This window comes from Trichoplusia ni, chromosome 14 (genome assembly GCF_003590095.1).
Source record: "Trichoplusia ni isolate ovarian cell line Hi5 chromosome 14, tn1, whole genome shotgun sequence".
Lineage (NCBI taxonomy): Eukaryota > Metazoa > Arthropoda > Insecta > Lepidoptera > Noctuidae > Trichoplusia > Trichoplusia ni.
Window position 1 is genome coordinate 2331710 of NC_039491.1, and position 21652 is coordinate 2353361.

General features: G+C 32.7%; 3 protein-coding genes across 4 annotated transcripts in view; 2 read left to right on the plus strand and 1 right to left on the minus strand.

Annotated features, from left to right (window-relative positions):
• Positions 1 to 1341: 1341 nt before the first annotated feature.
• LOC113500499 lies at positions 1342 to 10856 on the plus strand. 2 transcript variants are annotated; one of them, XM_026881322.1, is made up of 7 exons: positions 1342 to 1511; positions 4711 to 4827; positions 6975 to 7089; positions 8872 to 8994; positions 9666 to 9758; positions 9930 to 9996; positions 10304 to 10856. In XM_026881322.1, exons 1-7 carry the CDS (start codon positions 1442 to 1444, stop codon positions 10391 to 10393), a joined length of 675 nt encoding a protein of 224 aa, XP_026737123.1. In that variant the 5' UTR covers positions 1342 to 1441; the 3' UTR covers positions 10394 to 10856. The 2 variants fall into 2 exon arrangements, with proteins under 2 accessions (XP_026737123.1, XP_026737124.1); XM_026881323.1 differs by having other exon boundaries at positions 8905 to 8994.
• A 319-nt stretch (positions 10857 to 11175) lies between these two features.
• On the minus strand, positions 11176 to 13935 carry LOC113500500 (huntingtin-interacting protein K). The gene is made up of 3 exons (XM_026881325.1): positions 13652 to 13935; positions 13192 to 13299; positions 11176 to 11779 (listed from the first exon to the last, which is right to left on the minus strand). The coding sequence occupies exons 1-3, from the start codon at positions 13808 to 13810 to the stop codon at positions 11684 to 11686; spliced, it is 363 nt and encodes a 120-aa protein (XP_026737126.1). The 5' UTR covers positions 13811 to 13935; the 3' UTR covers positions 11176 to 11683.
• Positions 13936 to 15017: 1082 nt separating this feature from the next.
• LOC113500878 (protein roadkill) overlaps positions 15018 to 21652 on the plus strand; it is a 50755-nt gene continuing 44120 nt past the window's right edge. The window contains exon 1 of the mRNA XM_026881796.1: positions 15018 to 15233. The gene's annotated coding sequence lies outside the window, so the exon portion shown is untranslated. The remainder of the gene's footprint in view (positions 15234 to 21652) is intronic.

Consider the following 21652-nt stretch of genomic DNA (forward strand, 5'->3'; position numbering starts at 1 on the left):
TAGAATTGTTGTTGGAAAGGGACACTGCCATAGAAATCTAAATATTATCTTATTATTAAGATTTCAATGGACACTACTCTATAAAGTTTAGTTTATGTAGTAACTATTTAGTAATCTGTGGTGTACTGCGCCATCCCACCGCAAACAACAACTGCTACAGAATTACTGCATAAAATCTTAAAGCCGTTTGTACATGGACCAAAAAAGCAAACTCAACATTTCTACACAAGTCTTTCGTACCCCGCTATCGTAGTGAATTCTTTAAATAACTTACCATTAAGGAAGAAATCGCGAAAGCTGGGTGAAATTTACTAATTGATTTATAGACTTCGGGTCCCTTGGAAAAAAACGAAAGTGATTTAACATCTGTAATTGATTTCCTTCGATTAATCTTGGAAGTAATAAAGGTATTCAATAGATAATAAAATGCTTTAGTATCTAGGGGAATTACTTCGAAAAAAACATACAGACATCACATGCTGAAAACGTATTTTATCAATAGAAGTGTTTAATAAATGGTCAAGTGCGAATTAGATTGGCAACACTCATGTTCCCGTAGAAGTAAGCTGAAAAAGAAAAATGATCAAATTTAAGACTGTTATTTAATCTTGATTTAGATTATTAGTATTAAGTAGGTGTTGTAGCAGCAAGATAAAGAAAATTCAAAGCAAGGAATAAATTATCTGTGAAATTTTCAACAGTCTAGCTATCGTTAGACTGTAGTAGACGTAGCTAACAGTTCATTAAGAATAACAAAACGAATGAATAAACAAGGGTGCCGTAGTATTGAAATTGCGTTTTTACTGTTTTGGTACAGAACCTTAAAAAATCTTAAGACAAAAGCAAATAAAAAGTAAGTTATAGATGATCAAAGACAGTGTCCGTCTTGTAGTTTATTGTATAACAATGATGCGTATTTTTTCTTTTGTCCCGCAAACATAAATTGATCAAATTACAGTGAATGGAACTTGACGTGTGACGTCACGATTGTGTATAAATTTTACGAAGTCATTACGTCACACATCTCTCACCGTCTCCGTTCTGTTGTTCAGGGAAAGGCAAAAATACGAATCTATTAACTTTTAATTATCTAACTGTTTTTGTCAATTTTTGATCTGACTCAATATTTTTTTTACTTTTTAAACCTTATGACTGGGCTTAAAAGTTTTATTGTCAAGAGACGGCATCTTAATGTCTTTACAAACCTGAATTCTCTGAAGGTTACATGTAAATCACACCACTTAATCACATCACTATATTCTAATGAATGACGCGGAATAGCGATAAGAATATATCGCACAAGTGCAGATCTGTGATACGTTATCACCATACATTATTTAAAGTATCAAAAACTGTACAGAATTTTCAGGTAGTGGTCGTGTGGTGTTTCTTACATACGTTCGTTTCAAACAGTTTTAAATATGATTGTAAGGTTATAACAATGACTTGTAGAGTGTTGTTTTCTTTTTTGTTTTTCGTGTTAGTGTTGCGGCTGAGCAATGCGAGTGAAGGTAACGTTTTATTTATATCGATAAGTGTTATTTTTATTAGCGATAATGTTATTGACATTTTGATGTTTTTTTATAGATAGATATTTGCACACGAATACGTAATATTGGATGTTAACTTAATACGGTTTTGTTTTGGTAGCTTGTCATGAAATGAATTTTGAATGGATTCAGTTTGTGGCAAATTGGTTACAAAAATATAGAATGGCTAGAAAACAAATAGTTTTAGAGTGAAAGTCGTATTTATTTTGTATGTTTTGTTTAAGCCGGTTTTCGACATTATTTGTCATCTTATCAATTTGTAAGGAAAAACTGCGCCATTTTCTGCTTTCACGATGACTTGTTTATTTACTTTTGTTTGTCTATGACTGTGGAAAATATAACTGTATTGAATAGTGTCATGGAATTGTCTATTTATCATTTTTTCTAAGTGTAGATACAAAATTCTTAAAACATTTCTCCTTGTCCCAAATCAAACGAGGTTCTAAACTAATGGGTATGTGGGTAATATAAACAGGGGCAATAACAAGTACAATATATTCGCGAAGCAGAGCAAAAAGTATTTATGAAATGAAGAGTTCATTCACCACAATTTACTTTTGTGCTAATCTAGAACTCGTGACAATTATTGTTAGCTCTATTAAACCCCATTTTAGTCTAAATAAACTATTTGTTGTCTGTTTGGTCGGAGACTTAGATTTGTAAATTGTAGAGTCATCAACACGTCAGAATGTCTTTGTGCTCGTTATTTGAATGTTTGTGAAACTCCCCACAATACAAGGACTAAATTTCTTTGTGTGGGAGTCGTTTGAAAAAAATGAATTTCCAAATATCCATTCAGTCATCGGAAATTTTAAATATTGTAATTGGGGTCCATTGGTGGTAGCTCACCACGCCAAATCCACTGTGCATGACTGCTATGGGTTCGATATTACGAACATTTCTGTGACCCACAAATTACTGTTTATTCTGAGTCTCGGTGTTGCATGCATGTTTTGAAACCGTGTCAAAAGGATAAAATTATTTCGTGTAGAAGTTTCATTTTCACATTTGAAGCCTTTTTCCGGATGATGACTCCTCTCGCTTTGGGTTGAGCGAAAGGGAATGTCCAACTTTATCGACTAAAAAATATAAAGTCTTACTACAGCTCCTTCAAAAACAACCTCAAGTTTTCCGTCTATAAATACGCATAAAGAACAATATTTATGTAATAACCTAATATTTTACAATGTCATGGTCAAAGATAAGGCATTGGCATAAGACTCTTTGTAAAGCAAAGGACGTTATTAACAGAACCTTCTACATGAAAAAGGCTTACAACCACACTACAATTAATCGTGGTAGTGTGCAAGCGAGACAACACTTTACGGTAGGTATCACTAATGACGTCTCCCTTCCACACACAATAGTCCTGCGACTCATGCTTAAGAGTTCATAGCGTTTATGTTTAAGTCCCAGTTCAAGTTACCCCATTTTATCATAAAATACAATGAAGCAATAACTCAGGTTTAGAGAGAAACAAAAAAAAAACAATGTTTTACTTTTAGGATTATAACTGTTTCCAGTTGTTTATGATTTGATATATATTGTTGTATTGCTGATAGTATGAATGGCATTTTGATTTGAAAAATATAATTATTTAAAAATATTTACCTTTGTATTTACCATACACGAATTAACCTATCCGACATGCATTGTTGTTGACTCTACAATTTTAATGTTTGATGAAGCCATGATTGCCATTAATAGTAGGTGACAAAACGAACAATGATTGTAACAGGGTTATAGTCGGTATATTAACAAACTCATTATTATAACCATTTGCGTATTATGTGGTCAGTTATATTAATACAAAAGCCATTTACGCATAACTTAATAGGTATCTCACTAAAGTTAAAGATTAATGTTAAAAGCTCACAATGCAAAGATAACCCGTCCATTGGGGCTGAAGCAAAATTTGTTTGCAGGAAAGCCACATTCAGTTCTTTACCTAAACAAAAACAACCTAATTATTTAGGTACATATTATATTAAAGATCCAGCCAATGGACCACAAAAGTGCATAAGGTACGCAAAAAAATGCCAACATTCAAATCGGTCAGCTATTTAGATAGATTTCAGTGATATACACTCGTACGGTAGAATAGTACGTGTAAAGATTCGTCGTAAAAGACGTAGGTTCGTTTCTCGGCACACAGCAATGACTTTTCGAATTCTTAGCCAGTGCCGGCGTTAGAGGGGGGCGTGATGGGGCGATGGCCCAGGGCGACAAATTCTGGGGGGCGTCAAGGTCTGAAGTTGGAGTCTCTTGCCTCTCTTGGCGCAAACCCTCAGAACTGTGCTCTACGCTAGAGATGGAACACTTCCACCGCCAAACGTAACGCTAAAGGAAAGATGAAATTCTTAATATAATTTTACTTGGGATCAGCAAAAAACTAACACTTGATATTGCTTCCCTCAAGTGGGCGCCACAATATTTCCGCCCGGGGTGTCAGTGGCTCTTACGCCGGCACTGTTCTTAGCTGTGATAAATTCTTTGTACATTCTTTGTACATGCGTCTGAAGATAGAAGAATCTGTTGACTAAAAAACAAGAAAAAATTTTTTTTATCCTTCTTTGAAATGAAATCATTTATTCTGTAAGTAGGATATTTCATCACTTTTACATGTCTTTTTTTTTCGAGAACGCTGGAGTCGACATTTCCTATCTGACTGCCCTGAGAAGAAATGTCGAAACAAACTGAGGGGTCACAGTCTTTTTTGAAGTCCAGACAATTTCAATGCGAATGGATACGCATAAACCAATGCACGGTATTTCTTTGGACTGGCCTTTTGAAGAAGGTACCAGAAAAAAGAAATTCACTCAAATCGCCAGTTTGATAAACTACAAATGACATACCTATACCTGCATAAAGTTTATACTTACAATAAAAAAAAAACAAAAAAGATTGAAAATTTAAAAAAAAACATTCAAACCTTTATCGTTAATCTTGCTTTAGTCCTCAGTTTGAAGAAAACATATGCATATGTTAGGTAGTACTGCTTTTCAATAAGTGAGTGAGATACTTAAATCAGTAGATATTTATTTTAAAGAATATGTATAACCATGTAAGACTCCTACGGATGGCTTACGCTGTGACAAGATATACAATAACCATACAACAAGAATAATATTACATATACTAATTATATTATATGTTTCAGACAGATGTGTTGAAATAAATTGCGTCGGAAAAGAGTATGAATGCAGAGACGACCAATGCTACTGCGCAACTGGCTACGTGCCCAACTACTTGCAAAATAAGTGCATCAGATGTCCTGGTAAAGTACCTTATTTTTAATAGAGATAGAAAACCTTTTACTATTACTTTCTCCATTTCTCAAAACAGTGTAAGGTTCAGTTAGATAAAAGTTTTGTCCCACAATACAGATTGAAAAAGAAAGTTATCCAGTTTATTCGGAAACGTCGATTCCGGATATAAAAGCACTGGACTAGCTGTAGTAATTAAAGCATTTTGTTGCTGTTATTTATTTGCTATTGATGTAAAAAGTAAAATGGGAAAACGGAAAAAAATATCGTTATAAAGACCGGCTCAAATGTTTTGCAACCAAACGTTCTATTTCGTTTCTGCAACAGATGGGTTCCAATCGCCGCAGTTTGATATTTTGTCTGACTATTCACGATTGGTACCTGCCTATCTAGGGTATTGAAAACTTGAAAATCCGAGGTTCGAGCAATTTTCATTTGAAAACTCCGTTATTTTTTTAGATAGGATTGATTGAAAGTGAAGAATTCTGTAGAATTCTAGGTCACCACCAATACTACATGCAATGGAATAAAAATGCAAAAAGAATACAAAATTCTTACCTCTGAAAGGGGTTTGCAATAAGTCGTGGCCTGTTTGTATTTAAGGCCGGCATTTAGTTTATAATAGTGTTTTTTTATCACCTAAGCGACTAAAGTGCACTACGCACGCTGAACCTACTGAGCGCAACGTGTTCCGGGTTCGATCCCCTTTGGGTGTTTTCGATGTTCGTGAGTCCCAGCGACACAAGCTGAAGCGGAAAGAAAGCTTAATGCGGAAGACGTTTAGAAAAAAAGAAACATAAAGTAACGTTGATTAATTGTGGAATTACCCATAGTGACAATTACCAAGAAAGCAATGCAAGACGGAAGAAATATTTTACAAGTATTTCAAATGAATTGTCAGTCAATTACCTACGTTCAGCACTTGTTTGCAATCAGAATTCCGGTTCGCTCAAACACTCATACCTACCTATCAAAACACGGTATGTCGATTGCGATAAAACTTCCCTCTTTTCTATATCTAGATGGCTATTTATATTTCTGATCAAAAAGATACATAACTATTATTGTGTTAAATTGTATCAACAGCTTTGACCTGAATTAGTTTTGCTCAAATTCTGTGTTAAGTTTGCATATGGACTGTTCGCAGTTTTGGGATGTCCCCAAATGAAAAGATACAATATCGTCTACACCAGCGTATTATAATAATAATAATAGCTAGTATAGTAATCCATTTTGGCCATTCAGACTTGTGGGTTCTTCCTAATAGAGTCTAATTCTAAATAGCTTCTTACTAATATTTAGGAGGAAGTCCTATCATATACGAGTAGTATCAAATCGTCGCAAACATCGATATAATATTGCAGTGGTGGTCGAAATTTTATCTAATGTATATTTGCCACCGAAGAGTTTATTGTATACCCTAATATATGCTTACCGATGATTAATCGATGTATTAAAGCTATCAGCCATGGCTTTTGTGAAGCCTGCGATCAGTTATTGTTCTGATAACAACCATAACACCTATTCTCAATATACGATCACAAAATGAGTTGGCAAAATACTTAGGAGCTTCGAATAGTGTCATTTTTATAACAAATACGATCACTGCAATTGCAATTATTCATTATTATCAGTAAACTCATCCATTGCCTAGTGAAGCATCATACTAGTCAAAACGCATTGGTCTGAATCTTGAATAGTCATTGAAAATGGATTGTTAAGCTTATCAACCTCTTCCTGGTTCGCTTGTCGAGGAAAACATATTTTATATCTGATACGGATAACAGAACATATATGAGGACGGTTCTATCTATGTGCAATATGTACGCCTATCTATGCAATTGATTTATTTATAATGGAGGCTTTAATCTCTGTAACAGTGGCAAGCAAACGAAATCTCTGTACTTACTTATACCTACAACATAGGTGCATATTTACCTACAAGGTTTACCCACACACAGCTACAAAGATGAATTGGATTGATTGTGCAAATTAATAAAAAGAGAGAATACAATTTTAGGAGCAGTAGCGCATGATCTCTATCTGCAGACACTCCCCGAGTAATTATTGCATTTATATCTTCTTATTAAAAAAAAAACAATCCCCCTTTAAGCTTCACTTTCACATTATTAACCTAAACTTTTCCCTAAAATTTCAGGCTTGGGAGAGAAATGTCTGGGGCCCTGTTGCAACGTGCACGGCAATGGGACGCTCCAGTGTTGGCAGGGAATATGCCAGCCATGTTATGACAGCTTCGGTGAATGGACATGCAGGTTCGCACTCTAAGGGTCTGCCGCCATCTCTTAAAGTAGGTTATAGAATCGCTGTCGTGGAAGGGTGACAGAACACTATAAATAGAGCATTGTCTCTCTTCCTCCATCGCAACATTACTTTAACAGGTGGTGGTTAAATCCGCTGATAGGCATATTTATGGATAAGGTTGAGAAAAGGTGAGGATGTGGGAGAAAGTTAAGAATAGGACTAGGACTTTAGAAGTAGGTATTTGAATAAAGTTTTGACACAAAATAAGTCAGTTGGTGACACGATTTTTACTGGACTGAGCTATGGGCATCAAACAAAGAATCCCGTGTCTTTTTTCCACCATATAATGTCGCGTTGTCTACTATCGGGAAAGCTGAGAACAAATAGTAGGTAAGAAAAAGTATTTTTTTAGAAGTTACCAAATAGTTTTATGAACTGGACTGATAAATGAGACTGCACTGATAGCCGAATGGTTGACAAACTCACACCAACACTCGCTTAGCTTGTCTTGAGTCTGGGTGTCTTTAAGGGTTAAATACTTTAAGACGGGAGACGTTTTCTTTTAAAAGAAAAAACTAAATGAAATGATTACTAAATAAAATACTGTAATTTCCCTAGGGCGCTATAAGGTCACTTGAACAGCTTATGAGCAGCCTAAAACCAAAAAAAATATCCCCTGTATTTTTAAGTTCCAAAACAAAACATAACTGTACCTACCTACTAAACTTACACATAAAATGGTCAAAAATAACCGCTCTTGTTATTCGGTACTCATTTTTTAAACAATACAAATCCATACCGAATTGGAATCGGTCCGGTGACTGACATTCTTTACATAGCAATATTTTTCGATTAGTCATGTTGTAAGAATTTATTCATAAATGTTATTCAAATTGCATGCACGATATTAGCAGCTGTAAGTCAGTAGGTACTTACCTACTAAAATACCTAAGTAGTGGTACGAATTATTAGCTCAGTTCAGCCGAACCTAATGATTATTTTTTCGCTCTGCTCAGGGGGTCGTTGTAATATTATAAATTGTATTGTTTGCAAATACTTACCAAATATCTGAGGTCATTTATGATTCTTTATCAGCAGTTTTGATCCACTACAGATAATATTAGGTTAAGTTATGCTGACTTAACGCGTATGAGTTATGAATTATGGAATTTTAAGTAAAAAATACGTTTTATACTAAACTAGCAGTTGCCCGCGACTTGTGCGCGTGGTTGGAAGATAAGTTATGACACCTTGGATTACAATATCGCAACTTTCTTGCGGAAACCTAATATTTTTGAAATAAATTATTGCCTATGTTCAGCAGAGATAATGTAGCTTCTCAACAGTGAAAGAATTTTTCAAATCGGCCTAGTCGTTTCGAAGCCTATTCGTGTCAAACAAACAATCAAATATTTCGTAATTATAATATTAGTATAGAAGACTGCTTGCTTGCTTTCAAGGGCTGTAGTCAAATATCCAAATAAGTAAATTCGAATATGATTTATCTTTTTTAAATCGTATACAACAATCTTTAGCTAAAACCTGATTTTCGACCGTGGTTATCTTCTACCACTCTATTACTAACCGTTGGAACTGTAGCTGTTATGAAAGAGACACCTCTACCCCTTGTAGAGCTCCATCTCTTTTCACCAGCCGCAGGCGATCTGATACAAGATAGCTATACAACCTCTTCAGGTATTTTCCTCTATAACTTTGGAGACAGTCGTATCACTAATCTTTTAGCACAGTTCTAGGCATAATGCCTATTAACAGCATTTGGTATCACGTTCCAGGGAGTCCCTAGAACAAATCCTTCTGGTTTCTAGTACACAGGTGATCATGGGTGCCGCGCTGATCCTCGGGATTATCGCCACGTTCGTGCTGCTCTACAAACTGTGCGCTGCTACTGATTTGAGGTAATTGCGATTACTTTTTTTTTGTTTCAAGCTATTCTTAAGATTCTGTACCCGTTAATAAATAGTATAGTCGTACCTTAGGTACCTTAGCACATATCTCGGTATCTAAGAATTTAAAAATAATTATGAAATCATACTTTAAGTAACAAAAACCTACAACCAGCTTGACAAAACAAAAAGTCCTGAGCCAAAGTTGATTTTTTAAGAGACTAAGTTAACAGCTGTTTTTGGTTAAATAAAATAGAATCAACAAATTCGGTTCATCCAGCCCGAAAAACTCTGAGGTAATAAACATAAAAAAAAAATCTGACGAATTGAGAACCCCTTAATGACTCTTAATGTCGGTAGTAGTTCCAATCTTTAGTAGTAACAAAACTCTAAAGATTTAATATGCCCAAAAATATTCCTAGAGTAAGTAGAACTTATTAATCTTAATTAATTAATATTACATAATAAACAATGCCTGCTCACACGTTTTTATATTATTATTTTTTCAAATTTTTCATACACATTAGTAAATCAAGTCCAATACAGATACTTGCCACTAACGTATCGGACGCCCCCTGGCGGACATAACACATATTCATAATACGATGATCTTTAACAAAACAATTTACCAAACATCCGTTTGGCTATTAAATAAATATATTGATTAATGCTATTATTTACAGAGCACTTGGGACCCGCAGCAATGGGGACGGTCGACTTTCAATTGGCAGTCTTCAGTTATACGTCGATGAAAGATTGCGAGATGCGCCGCCAAGGTACTTAGAACATCATTTACCTTATAATAAGTTTACAAAAGATTAGCATTCATGAATAAATCAGTACCAGTCCGCCTATTAAACCTTAGTTAGACTAGTTGAACTGGATATAGTTTGTCACACATACAATATAATTTAACTGTAGTCTTATTTTAAATTGTCTATTTTCAGATATTCGCGAACGCCAGCGGCTGGCACGGCTACGTATCCTGCCATCGCTTTTCTAAATGCTGGATTTGTAAGCAGATATATGTATACATTTTAATGCTTATTTGATTGGTATAAAATGCAGAATTAGAGGTCATTACAGTTAAACATACCCCTATTACTGTTTTAACTTGGCTTCAGTTAAAAATATCAAAAGCAATTTTTTGACTAAAGACAAAGATAGACTAAAAAGTATTTATGCACCAATGTTTTACATAAGATAGGTACATCTAGAAATGTAATAATTTAAATTGGTAATTTGGAACTGAACATAGTAACTAGAATATTATTCAGCGATAAGTGATGATATATAATTTAATTATAATGAATTATTTCAGATTCACGACAGCAGTATTCCGCCTCCACCCTACACAGAAGACGACAAAACAGACGAACGTACACAACAAAACACAACTGTGCACATATAGTAAAACATTATAAAAATGTAGGGTAGTTGAAAACAACCGCTTCTCAAATACAGTACTTAATGCTATAGGCTTATGATTGAGATTCAAACGAACTTTAAGGCTGATTGCAGGTTATAAAAGTGCCTTAAATTTAATTGCCTAACTTATTTCGGCCATAGCGTAAATATAACCTAGTACTTAGTAGTAATTAATAGTACACTATTCGTATTTTCCTAAGCATTTTGCCAATTCAATATTTGGAAATCAGTACTGGGCAGAACACTCACGGTCAATACAATTCATTGGCTATTGTAAAGAGCGGAATTAGAACCCTTGGCATAGATCCAAAGATAATATTTCTAGTTGTTCTCAATTAACTACACTTTTGTATAAATTCCTCATGTAAAATAATTAATGCTAAGTTTTAGTAGGTAATGTATAAAGTATATGTAAGTGTTTTTTCTGTTTATATTTTTATTAAGTAGTCCTGTGGTATTATTTCACTACCTTTTAATCCTGTTTAGTGACTGTGAAGTAGCAAAACACTACATAATTAGTAATAGGTATTTCGATTTAAAATACTACTAAGACATTGGCATGTAAGATAGCAGACAACGTCGTTATCAGACACTTGATTAGCCACGTGCAGAAGTTTTCGTCATGTCACTTTAAAGAAATACAGCCTTTATTATTTTTATAGTCATAGTGATCTATTTCATCACTTTTTATCTACCTAGAGATTATCTAAGACGAATACCAAGATCTTGAAAGCTGCTAGAGTTTAAAAAGTAAAAATACATACGTTTTCTAAAATAGCATGTATTTCCAATTTCAAATTCAAATTGTTACCAGCACATGGACCAATCAGATCGCAGTAATAACCACAATAGTGATATTACTATTCCTTAAAACCCGGTCACCAAAGCCTCATGTGTACACTGTTAAAAAAATGTTTCATAGGGCCAACGCAAAGACGACAAAGCGCAGCGCGGTTCTATACAACACTCGAAAACAGACTCTAAAGCAATCCTCATAAAGTTAATAAACATTTAACTCAATTATTAAAACTAAAAAGCGCGTTCTCGTTGCAATTCTTATTTAAAACAATTATACAATTTATAAAGAAAGTTTGAAAGACTGTTTTCGAATGTCATAAAGAATTTTTAGCGCTGTTTGGCTTTGAGCCGGCCCATAGTCTAGACTTTATAAAAACATACGCTACGTATCTTTGGATAGAAAAATCTATTCAAATAATGTTAACACAGTTTTTTTGTGAACATTGCTTATATATATTGTTGTTATATAATCACACTAGTTCGTGAGTGTTGTCAGCGCGGCCACCACGTCGCCTCGGTGTTCTCTTAACGTCCTCTCGGCTAACGTTCTTGAAATCTCCATCTCCTTTACCTGAAAAGTATTATTTAAATTATGTTATTTTATGCCTCAAATTTTTGTTGGTGGTTGGTTCGTGATCATGATAAGAAGTATGCGTTTAGCCGGCGACTTTAGCTTCACCAGTAAACCGTGAGTTGGTTTACTCACGCATATTTATTGGAATAGCCTGATTTGTTTCGGACACAACCAAAACTAACTAAGCTATTGGGTTGAGAATATTCATAATGAACTTATCAAAATTTATAAACAAACGCAGAAAGATAAAATAAAGCATATGATTAGTATCTATATCAATACTGGCCTAAAACAACCCAATTCTAAGAACAGTAGACAGTTTCCTCGAGTACAGTTATATGTTTTTCGTTGGCTTTTTACCTATACAACCTTTTTAAAAAATGGACGAAGATATTGAGGTATCTAATAACAACCTTCTATGCTTGCTCCATGAGATTTAATAATAGTTCAAATGTTCCCACTTTTTGTACAAAACATTAGTTCAGATGTAACAAGCTGAGTTAGAGATTATCTTATTATTTTTGACTGAACTATTCTACTTCTAGTACTTAGAAATACAGCATTGCTTCTTAACATGCTCTGTATTGATAACAACTATTGTGCTCAGTCAAGTTTATAAATGAACTCTTGTTTATACTACAAAAATTCTGTTGGTCAATAAACAGAGAAACATTGAGTAATGTACAGCAAACATAGAATCTTGGAATTCTATAAGGTTTGTATGTATGTTAGAATAGAGTATTTGAGTCAAAACAAATTAGACAGGCAGTTTGATTTAAAAAAAGATCTTGACACATTTTATTAGACCCTTAAAAATATTATGATAAAATGCTGAAAAGTATGGATGTAGACATTAATAATATCACTTGTTAGTAAAAAGTGTTCTGATCACTGATATGCCATTTATTTACCCAATTATGATATGGAACACTTACTTATTTAATCAATACTTGCAATTTATTATATCACTATCCACTATATATGCATACACTAAGCAATTAAGGCATGAGGAAATACAAGAAGAAGCCCAGTTAACAGAAGTAACTGGGCTTCTTAGCTAGTAAAGAACTTTAATACAACAAATAATGGAATAACAGGATCAATGGATCTTGAAGTCAACGATCCAACAATACTGAAGACATGGAGCAACTTCATCACAACTAATTTGCATTGTTTAGAAGTTTCAAAGCATCTTTATTGCAACTTAGGAGTTGTCTAGGCCAGAAGTTAAAATGATACTGCGTTATATCAAGAGGAGACAGGTTTTCTTACAGCAAACAGAAAACTCCAAATCTTGGGAAGGAAAATGTCTAATGGATACTCCATTATTACGGTGACAGGGAAAAGTACAAAAGTGACAAATAATGTTCAAGACATTGCTTATATCACAATGACAATGTTGTACTTACTATTAACTCTATGTCATCCTTTTTAACAGAAACCTTTTGGAGTTCTTTCTCCTTTTCAAGACGTTCAGCAGCTTCTTTGTTTCTTCTATCACCAATTAATGACAGAGCCTGGAATTATTGACGGTCAATGTTATTTCATTGTACATAGATAACAAAGTAGAGAATAATGTTAATAAATACTGTATTCATAAGTTATTCTACAGTAAAACCTTAATGGTGATATATTTATCTTGATTTTTTTGATCTCCTTTAATAATAATGATATTCTAATGCAACCTTATCTTATGTTGAAGTAGGTATATCCATATTCCATACACCAATAAATAGACAATTTGGAAGACAAAACCTATCAAATCTGAGGGATGAACCATCATTTTTTTTATATCATTCTGAACCTAACCTCTTCAAATAATTGTAACACAAATAATAACGACAATATATTATTTCAAGCAAAGCTTACCCCAGATATGTCCTGAGAAGAAATCTCCTTCTCTTCAGCATAATCTGTTACTTTTTCTAAGTCTGCTACCCCGCTGTCGTGTTTTGCAGTCTTTTTTTGAGTTTTATCTTTATCATGTTGAATATCGTCGGTATCACCGTTAATTTCTTCGTCGGCCATTGTGTTAGCTTATATACAATATCAGCAAATAGTTTATATTAGTCAAGCCAGTCTACTAAACAGGCATTTTTCGGACCAATTCAGACAAACAAAACTGTCATATTGTCAAGAGTGAAAATGAGATCGCTTGGAAGGAGGTTAGTTGTATCGTTCGTTCTGAAATCGTCATAAGTCGTCAAAGTCCGTCAAACTCAAAACAACAATAGCTTTGAGGTGTAATCTAATTTTGTAGTGCATTTGCAGCCCGAGAATATTTTCGAGATTTTAACATTGAAAATTTATATTAATTTAAATTTAATTTAGCAGCGATTTTACTAAAATATTTTTTTACAGACAACCTTTATTTTAAAATCCTCTAAAAATAATTTTCTCCACTCGGCGGCAGATAGATACAGATGGCGGAGAGTTATAAGCAGTAGTCAGTACAACGTTTCCACTAGGTGGTCACGACCCTCAGCATTGATGAAACCGACGCGCAGCAACAGCAGCTAAAATATTTTTATGCCAAAACCAACTGACTATATTAGTTTGAAACGCCAATAAGGCTTACGCACATGGTGTATTTAACACGCACCGTTTATGAACGTTTTAATTAACAAACCATCTGTTTTTAATATGTTCCTATTTAAAGTATGCATATTTTATTTCATTAAAAAAATATATTTTTTAAACTTCAAATTAGTTAAATGTAATAGATACTACCTAATTCCATAAAGAAGCTGACTCAAAAAAATAATCCGATCAAAAATATAAAATAAAAACCCTTATGTATTGTGTCATTGATTATTTCTAGCTATTTAATTCTGTGCTTTGTTTTTATTTATTTGTCTACTAGTTAGTACAGTTGCACTGTTATCATTATATTATTATTATTTACTGTTTTTTTTATCATAAAAACTTACATGAGTTCCATTTAACTTTATTAAAACATTGTGCATTGCCTACTTGATATTTTTTACAATCAGTTATTAATATAATATACAAATTAATATCAATATCTCTTTACATCTTTATGGGATCTGACTGGCCTAGGGACAGTGCTTAAAGCCTTTGTTTCTGGTTTTTTTAAAAATCACTATTTGAATGTATAATACAATTTAGCAGTTCGAAAACGAATTCACGATAATTTTCCCGTCTTTAATCTAAGTAAGAAATAAATAAAATAGTAACTTAAGAAATAATTTCGTTTGAGCTAAATAGTTAAGTTTCTGTAATAGAATTGACATGACACCTTGACACTCTTGACAGTCTGTCTATCTATGCTGTGCATTGCCCCTTCCATACTTTACTGTATATTTCTTCTTCTTTTGTTTTTAATTCCCTAATTTTAAGGTAGATTGTAATTGAATGCAATTTTTCTTTTGATTTTATAATTTCGAGTGTGTGGTGATAAAGTTAAACCTGGTGAAAACGGCGACTATCGGTAAGTGGGTAAAATTAGATTTCGCGAATTGTCAAACTTAAATTGGTATTATGCCCTTGACGTTTTATTTTTTATGTATTTATTACATTTTTATGTACTTATTTTGTGTAAAATAAAAGGAACACATTGGTTATTAGTCGTTACTTAGACTATTGTTTGGTATTCCAACATGACGTCAAGGCAATATGGAGAATAAGAAAAACGTATTCATTAGCTTGCGATAGCTCTTGTTTGGACCAAGCTTTACACTTGATTTGTTTTTGCAAACATAATAATCTAATATAACATAAATTTATATTACAAAAGTATCCGATAATGTTAATACACAACAATTATTTTTCTTTACTAGCATGTGACCTTGACTCATGGTGTTTTGAGGCAGCCATGTGTTAACGTGAATACTATATTATGTATAAAATTTGGTTTTTAATTACTAACAGTTTAAACCATTAAGTGTGCTATATTCCACTTATTGGCATGCATCGATTAAGTGATTGTCAGAGTAGCTATTTAATGACCCCTGCACTATGTGATGATAAGCAATATTATTTAATATACCATAAATGATAAAATATTATGGCGATTACTTCATAACTTTTCCTGTTTATTTAAATACTGTTTTATAAGTATTTGAATAATGAGAATTTATATATTACTTCATTTTACCCTATGGATGCTATTTATAATATCAATTTATTTATAATTTTTAAATGTACTACAGGAAATACTATATCTACTTATTTTATGTGAGGTCTTGCATGTATCTTGCAATACTGGAATGTATTTCTAGACAAACTATAATTGCATTGGTTAATAATATTATGAAAATATGTCCCTCAGTTACGCTATTCATCTTACGGTTTATTTATCATTTATTTTAGTTCTTATCAAGTAAGCTAAGGCTAACTTTGAGTTTTAACAGAACCAATCTGTGTTAAATAATTTGATTTTCAGGTTCTTAAATATTATAACAAACCTTAAAATAAATATCCTATAGAAATTTGTCATTTAATATGTAGAAAAAACTTGAATAAAACTGAATAGTAATTTTCATGCTTCTAGTTGGACACGGTTGTTTAATTTGCTATGAATAATTCCAGAGATTTAAATTGCTAGCTTTTGCTGACAGGTCAATAAAACATATTCACACCAGGTCTCCTATAAGTAATAAATAAGAAACCATAATAAATTTATAATAGTTTTTTTTTATGGAAAAGTATGGTTTTTGACCATAATAAAGTAATTGAATTACTTTATCATGGTCAAAAACCATCCACCTGTTCTGTATTATACATAAATATATTATAAGGTGACTAAGCAACATTTTGTGTTATAATTTATTGAATAATAAATTGTATTAAATTGACATGATCGTAAAAATGTATTGAGGTGTTAGTGAGAAATATATAATTATTATATTCCTCTGATTAAAAGATAATAACGGTTTAAAAAATGAGAAATAAATTGTCACACTATTATGATAAATGCGAATGTGTTTGCATGTGTTTAATGTTTTACCACTTCACACTTAGATGGCTGGACCAATTTCGATTTGAAATTTGGTATCTGAGCTTTAATTAACACAAAGAATCATTTTATCCAATTTTATTCAAAGAGGGTATACTGCAGCAATACTTGAAATCCAGACAGGCCAAGCCGCACATAACAGCAAGTTAATATCTTAATTAATATATGCTCCACTTATCTTTATGTGGCTCTAATACTAAAATCTCAAACACAACTCAAAATTAGATCCTTAACCTAGCAATTTAGGTAAATAAACTATCAGCATAGCTTTCTTTGTCTATTGTTCAGTTTATTATTTACTCAAAACAGTATTTTACATGATCAACCCATTTAACTTGTCCCTTTAACATGATAGTTTGTATTTTGTATACTATTATTCAAGGAAAGTTTTATATACATCACAATGATGTCATATAGTATATTCCAATGTATTATGTAATGGTCACATCATTAAATATACATCTAAAATCAATATTCTATGTTATCAATGTTCCTAACGTTATGTTCGTAATGTAAATGTTTGTCTGTTGTTTTTTAATTTAACTTGACACTTTTCCATTACCTCCTTGACCCAGTACTGTTACATATACAATATTATTATTAGCTGCCCTACATAATGTTTGTTTCAATGAATATTTTGAACAAATATATTGGTACTGTACAGGCCTGCTTCTTTGTAAAATTGAAATTAATTTAAATGCATTTGATACAGGTCCAATCACAGGCGATAAAAAAACGGGCTAATTCTCGATGCTAAATACCAAGAATACGAAGTTTTTCATTTTCTTTAGAATTTTCTTAATATTTTTAATATAAAGTCAATAAAATATTTTTTTAATTAGTTTAGTAAATCTTCAGGTTCAGGTTTCCGCCTACAATGTCACAAACTTTTTAAAAGCAAATTAGAATAATTGTATTAGATAAATAAAAAAAATCAATTTTGATACATGACACTCCTTAAACATAATATATCTTACCCCAGGCAACAATGACCGGCTTATTCTTAGGCGGGAATTACGCGGCAAAGTAGACCACTATTTAAAATAAAAACTTACGGCAATGACATACAATGTTCAAAGGTCGTAATCGTGCCTAAGTAATGTATATCTAGACCATCGCTTACAGTGAATGATTGTAAGAGACAACGTCGAAAATTATTCGACCTCAATATGTAAAAAGGTACCAAAACAAGAAGACAAAACTTCTTATTATGACTAGTTTACCACGGTTTTTATTTAGCTAAAGAGAGAGAAAGATCTGAGTCATTTAAATCAAGTTGTATTTCTGTAAATATTATTGGAACAGATAATTTATACAAAGGTTTCCATAAAACAATAAGGTCGACAGAATATTTAATCATGTAAAATAACCATGTTACATTGGCCCTAATATTTTGGGACAGGCTAGTCTTAATTGCAGACACTCAGGTCATTTGATCAACGAGGTTAATGTGATTTTTTTATTAGCCCAGTAAATAACATGACGTGACACTAGACAAGTTCTTATTCGTAAATAGGTATGTGTAATTACAGTGTGTCTCATGTCATCCTTTCCTTTATTATTACGAAGGTCATTATTTTTGTCAGCCCACTTCGTGGAAGACTGAACTAATTTTATCTAGTATTGTCAGATTTTTTCCGGTTTAAAATAGGGATGGTTTCAATACCAATATATACAATAATTAAAGTATAAGACATGTTTTTTCATCTAAGCTTAAAAGTGTTGTTTTGTTTTATTTAATTTTGTTAAATATACAAATGGGAAGAGGAATTGAACGTTGCCAATTGAAATGTTAACCCAAAATTATGCGTAATATAGGATAATGGCACCGACAGCTGGTTTTGACCAACATCTTTTATTAATCATACCTCTTTGTGACTCAGGGCCGAATCTGGCTTAAGACACGCAATTCACAATTGACTGGCAATGGGGCTTCGCGTGTGACCCAGTCGGGCCCTAAATTGAGTGGATGCGTCCATCTGCCAACTGCCAAGTTTTGAATAAACTTTCTCGTAATACGTTTAATAAAATCGACATTGTCATCATTGACGTTCTTACTAGGAGCGAAAAATAGGGAATCTAGCAAAACTTACAAAGAATTGCTATACCGGTCAAAAGATATTCAAATGATTTTAGGATGTCACTGTAACAGTCCTACAATCTCCTGTTCTGATGCATATGCATAGATAATTTTGAAAATTACAGGTTTCTCCCTCACCCTCAAACCAAACCACAAAAATACTGTTAAAAAGCTTTTGTTCACTGATTTACATACATTTTATGTGATAAGTATAATTATAATCCCGTTCGACCCCAACCACGACTTGTCTAAATTTATTTAAGGATACACTTCAAAACCAAAGTCATATTTAAATGTCTACCTTATTAAAGAAACCCATTTAGACTTAAATAGCAATTTGCATATTAAATAATGCTTGCAGTAATTTTTAGAACTACTGTTTTATGTATCAAGTACGTTACTCGCAATAAAGTATCAGTTGTTCAGGCTCAAGGACTTTTGACGCACGATGGCATATCGATCATGTTGTATTATAACATTTCATGGAAACCTATGGTGAAGCTTTAGTTTTCAATATAAACAATGAAAGTGTCCTAAAATTTTAAATAGTTTTGGCATTATGTATACTATGTATCCATCTACATATGTGTGAAATAAAAAATACAATTAAAATAACTAGTTACATTTTTAAAGTAGGCCTTTTTCAATCAGAGCTCTATAACAGCTGTGGTGACGTTCTTTAGAACGAGTACTTTGTTTACATCGATTTTCCTAGATGGCGCTAGTGTCGCACAATTACAAATTACTTCGATGCCAATTCATTCGAACGCGGTAGCTGAGCTTTTATTCGCAAACTCATCTGCTAGAGTGCAGTTTAATGCTCTTATTGACATTTATCACAATAACGCATTACATATTTTGTAGCAAAAATTATTATGTTTCAATGGAAAATCTCGATAATAACGCTTGTTGCTAGTCGCTACATATCTTTAACGCGGAAGATGGTTTCTGAATAGATTCAATGCCACTTGTCTGATGAATCATTGAGTTTATTTTTTTTATTTTTTCCCTTGGATGTGTATCATATGTCGCTGGCATTGGACATGTTTTAACTATGATATATTAGGCGGAATGTGTAAATTTATTTTACTTAATAATAGGTCAAAATTTTATAATAATCACAAGGACTTATTTTATGTTTGGCCCATAATTGTAAAAATAGCTACAATTTAACATATTTAATTAAATATTATCAAGTAGCTAATTGGAAGTTTTAGAGCTTATTTCGATATTTAGAATACCTACATAACACCTCAGTATTCGTGTAAAGTGCTGAGTTCCAGTTAGAATGAACGCACTAATTGGTACCATATAGTATTGCCTGAATAACAATTGTTGCACTGCCTACGCGCAATGCTGATTTAGGAACTAGATTCTAGATTTCACTCGAACGTATTGTAAAAGTTTACACCAAACAGTCTAAATATTAATATCTAGACTGTATGTAGAGCAACTTTTAAAAGATGCGGCTTGAATAAAACAAGACAACGATTTTTATAACATAATAATAATTATGTTGTAAGAATATTATTTAACATTAGCATGCACAATACTGGCAATAGAATAATACATTTTATTGATAAATAAATTATACTTGTACCATGCATGACACTGCAACGTTATTAAACATTAATCGCAGACGTTATCCATAAAGGAAAAATACCAAGATTACTGAGTTTTACTTCGTCTGTGGATACTAGATGGAGCTGAGGAGCTGTAGGAAAATATACTCTTAAAACTTATTGTATTTATTTTTAAAAGGCATTTTATGCCATATATTTTTTGTATATTAAAATCTCCTCTATCCGTCTGAGTCTACTTCTGAGAATGTCTTTTTGCTCTTGAGTTATCTATTTTTTAACATCCGCGAATTGGATGTTTAAAAATATTATCTGCATTGAACCCTGACATTAGTATGTCAATTTTGCAAATATTTAGTATGAGTAAGGACAAAATCGGTGTGTCGTTTATCGCGAGCGAAGTAATAAATTTGTGTCTTCAAAATTCAGAGGCAGTCTCTCGTCACTTTGAACTTGTGGTCAATGCTTTCAGAGTTTGATCTTAGGGTGACGGCTGATTGTAACGGTCAACCTCGTACTTAATTATTATGAATACATTAGATACATTTATAAGATACTTTATACATTTTTCTTTTAAACGCACTTCTCACGAGACCTTATTACTTATGCACTGCGTCTTAAATGGTATCTAGTAGCAGCTGTAGCATTTACATACATACATTTCTGTGTAAAACTTGTATTTTATATAATAAATGCATAATGTATGAGGCGAGTTGCTATAATTTTTATTACATTTTATAAATGTAACGTGATATAAATAGATTATATTTAACAGGAATTTATGCAGGCGTCCACTGGTCGAAAGTTACACGTATATATTTTATTCTGATACGATGTCGACTTTAATTAATATTATAGAAAATAGTAAAATACAAAACAGCCGGCCTACGCCCAAAACTGTTTGATTGGCTTTGATTAAGACGATTTTCATTCAGTCCTGAAATGGTACGGTCGAACAAAACCAAGATCGAGTATCATCAGCGTCGTAGGCTGTTGAGCGAGCGTAGCCAACCAAATCGATTAAAATTGAACTTTATTCCGTCGGGACTACCTAAGTCTAGAGATTTTACTAGCTAAATTACTTATTTTAATTAAAAATTTAACTAAAACCTAGTTTAGCCCGCCAAAGTTGAAAAGCCGCCTTCATTTGTCACTGATATTTATTCACGTTCTATAAACTTCGTACATTTGTAGCAAAATTATCCGCTTACTCTTGTCCTGTTATTGTACGG

What these genes read in the sequence shown, in the direction of transcription:
- LOC113500499 (XM_026881322.1), top strand. Translation starts at nt 1,442, where the DNA reads ATGACTTGTAGAGTGTTGTTTTCTTTTTTGTTTTTCGTGTTAGTGTTG. An exon ending in TAAGTGCATCAGATGTCCTG is followed by an intron (nt 4,828 to 6,974) that starts GTAAAGTACCTT and finishes CTAAAATTTCAG; the next exon opens with GCTTGGGAGAGAAATGTCTG. An exon ending in TGCGCTGCTACTGATTTGAG is followed by an intron (nt 8,995 to 9,665) that starts GTAATTGCGATT and finishes TATTATTTACAG; the next exon opens with AGCACTTGGGACCCGCAGCA.
- LOC113500500 (XM_026881325.1), bottom strand. Translation starts at nt 13,810, where the DNA reads ATGGCCGACGAAGAAATTAACGGTGATACCGACGATATTCAACATGAT. An exon ending in CTTCTCAGGACATATCTGGG is followed by an intron (nt 13,300 to 13,651) that starts GTAAGCTTTGCT and finishes CAATAATTCCAG; the next exon opens with GCTCTGTCATTAATTGGTGA. An exon ending in AGGATGACATAGAGTTAATA is followed by an intron (nt 11,780 to 13,191) that starts GTAAGTACAACA and finishes AATACTTTTCAG; the next exon opens with GTAAAGGAGATGGAGATTTC.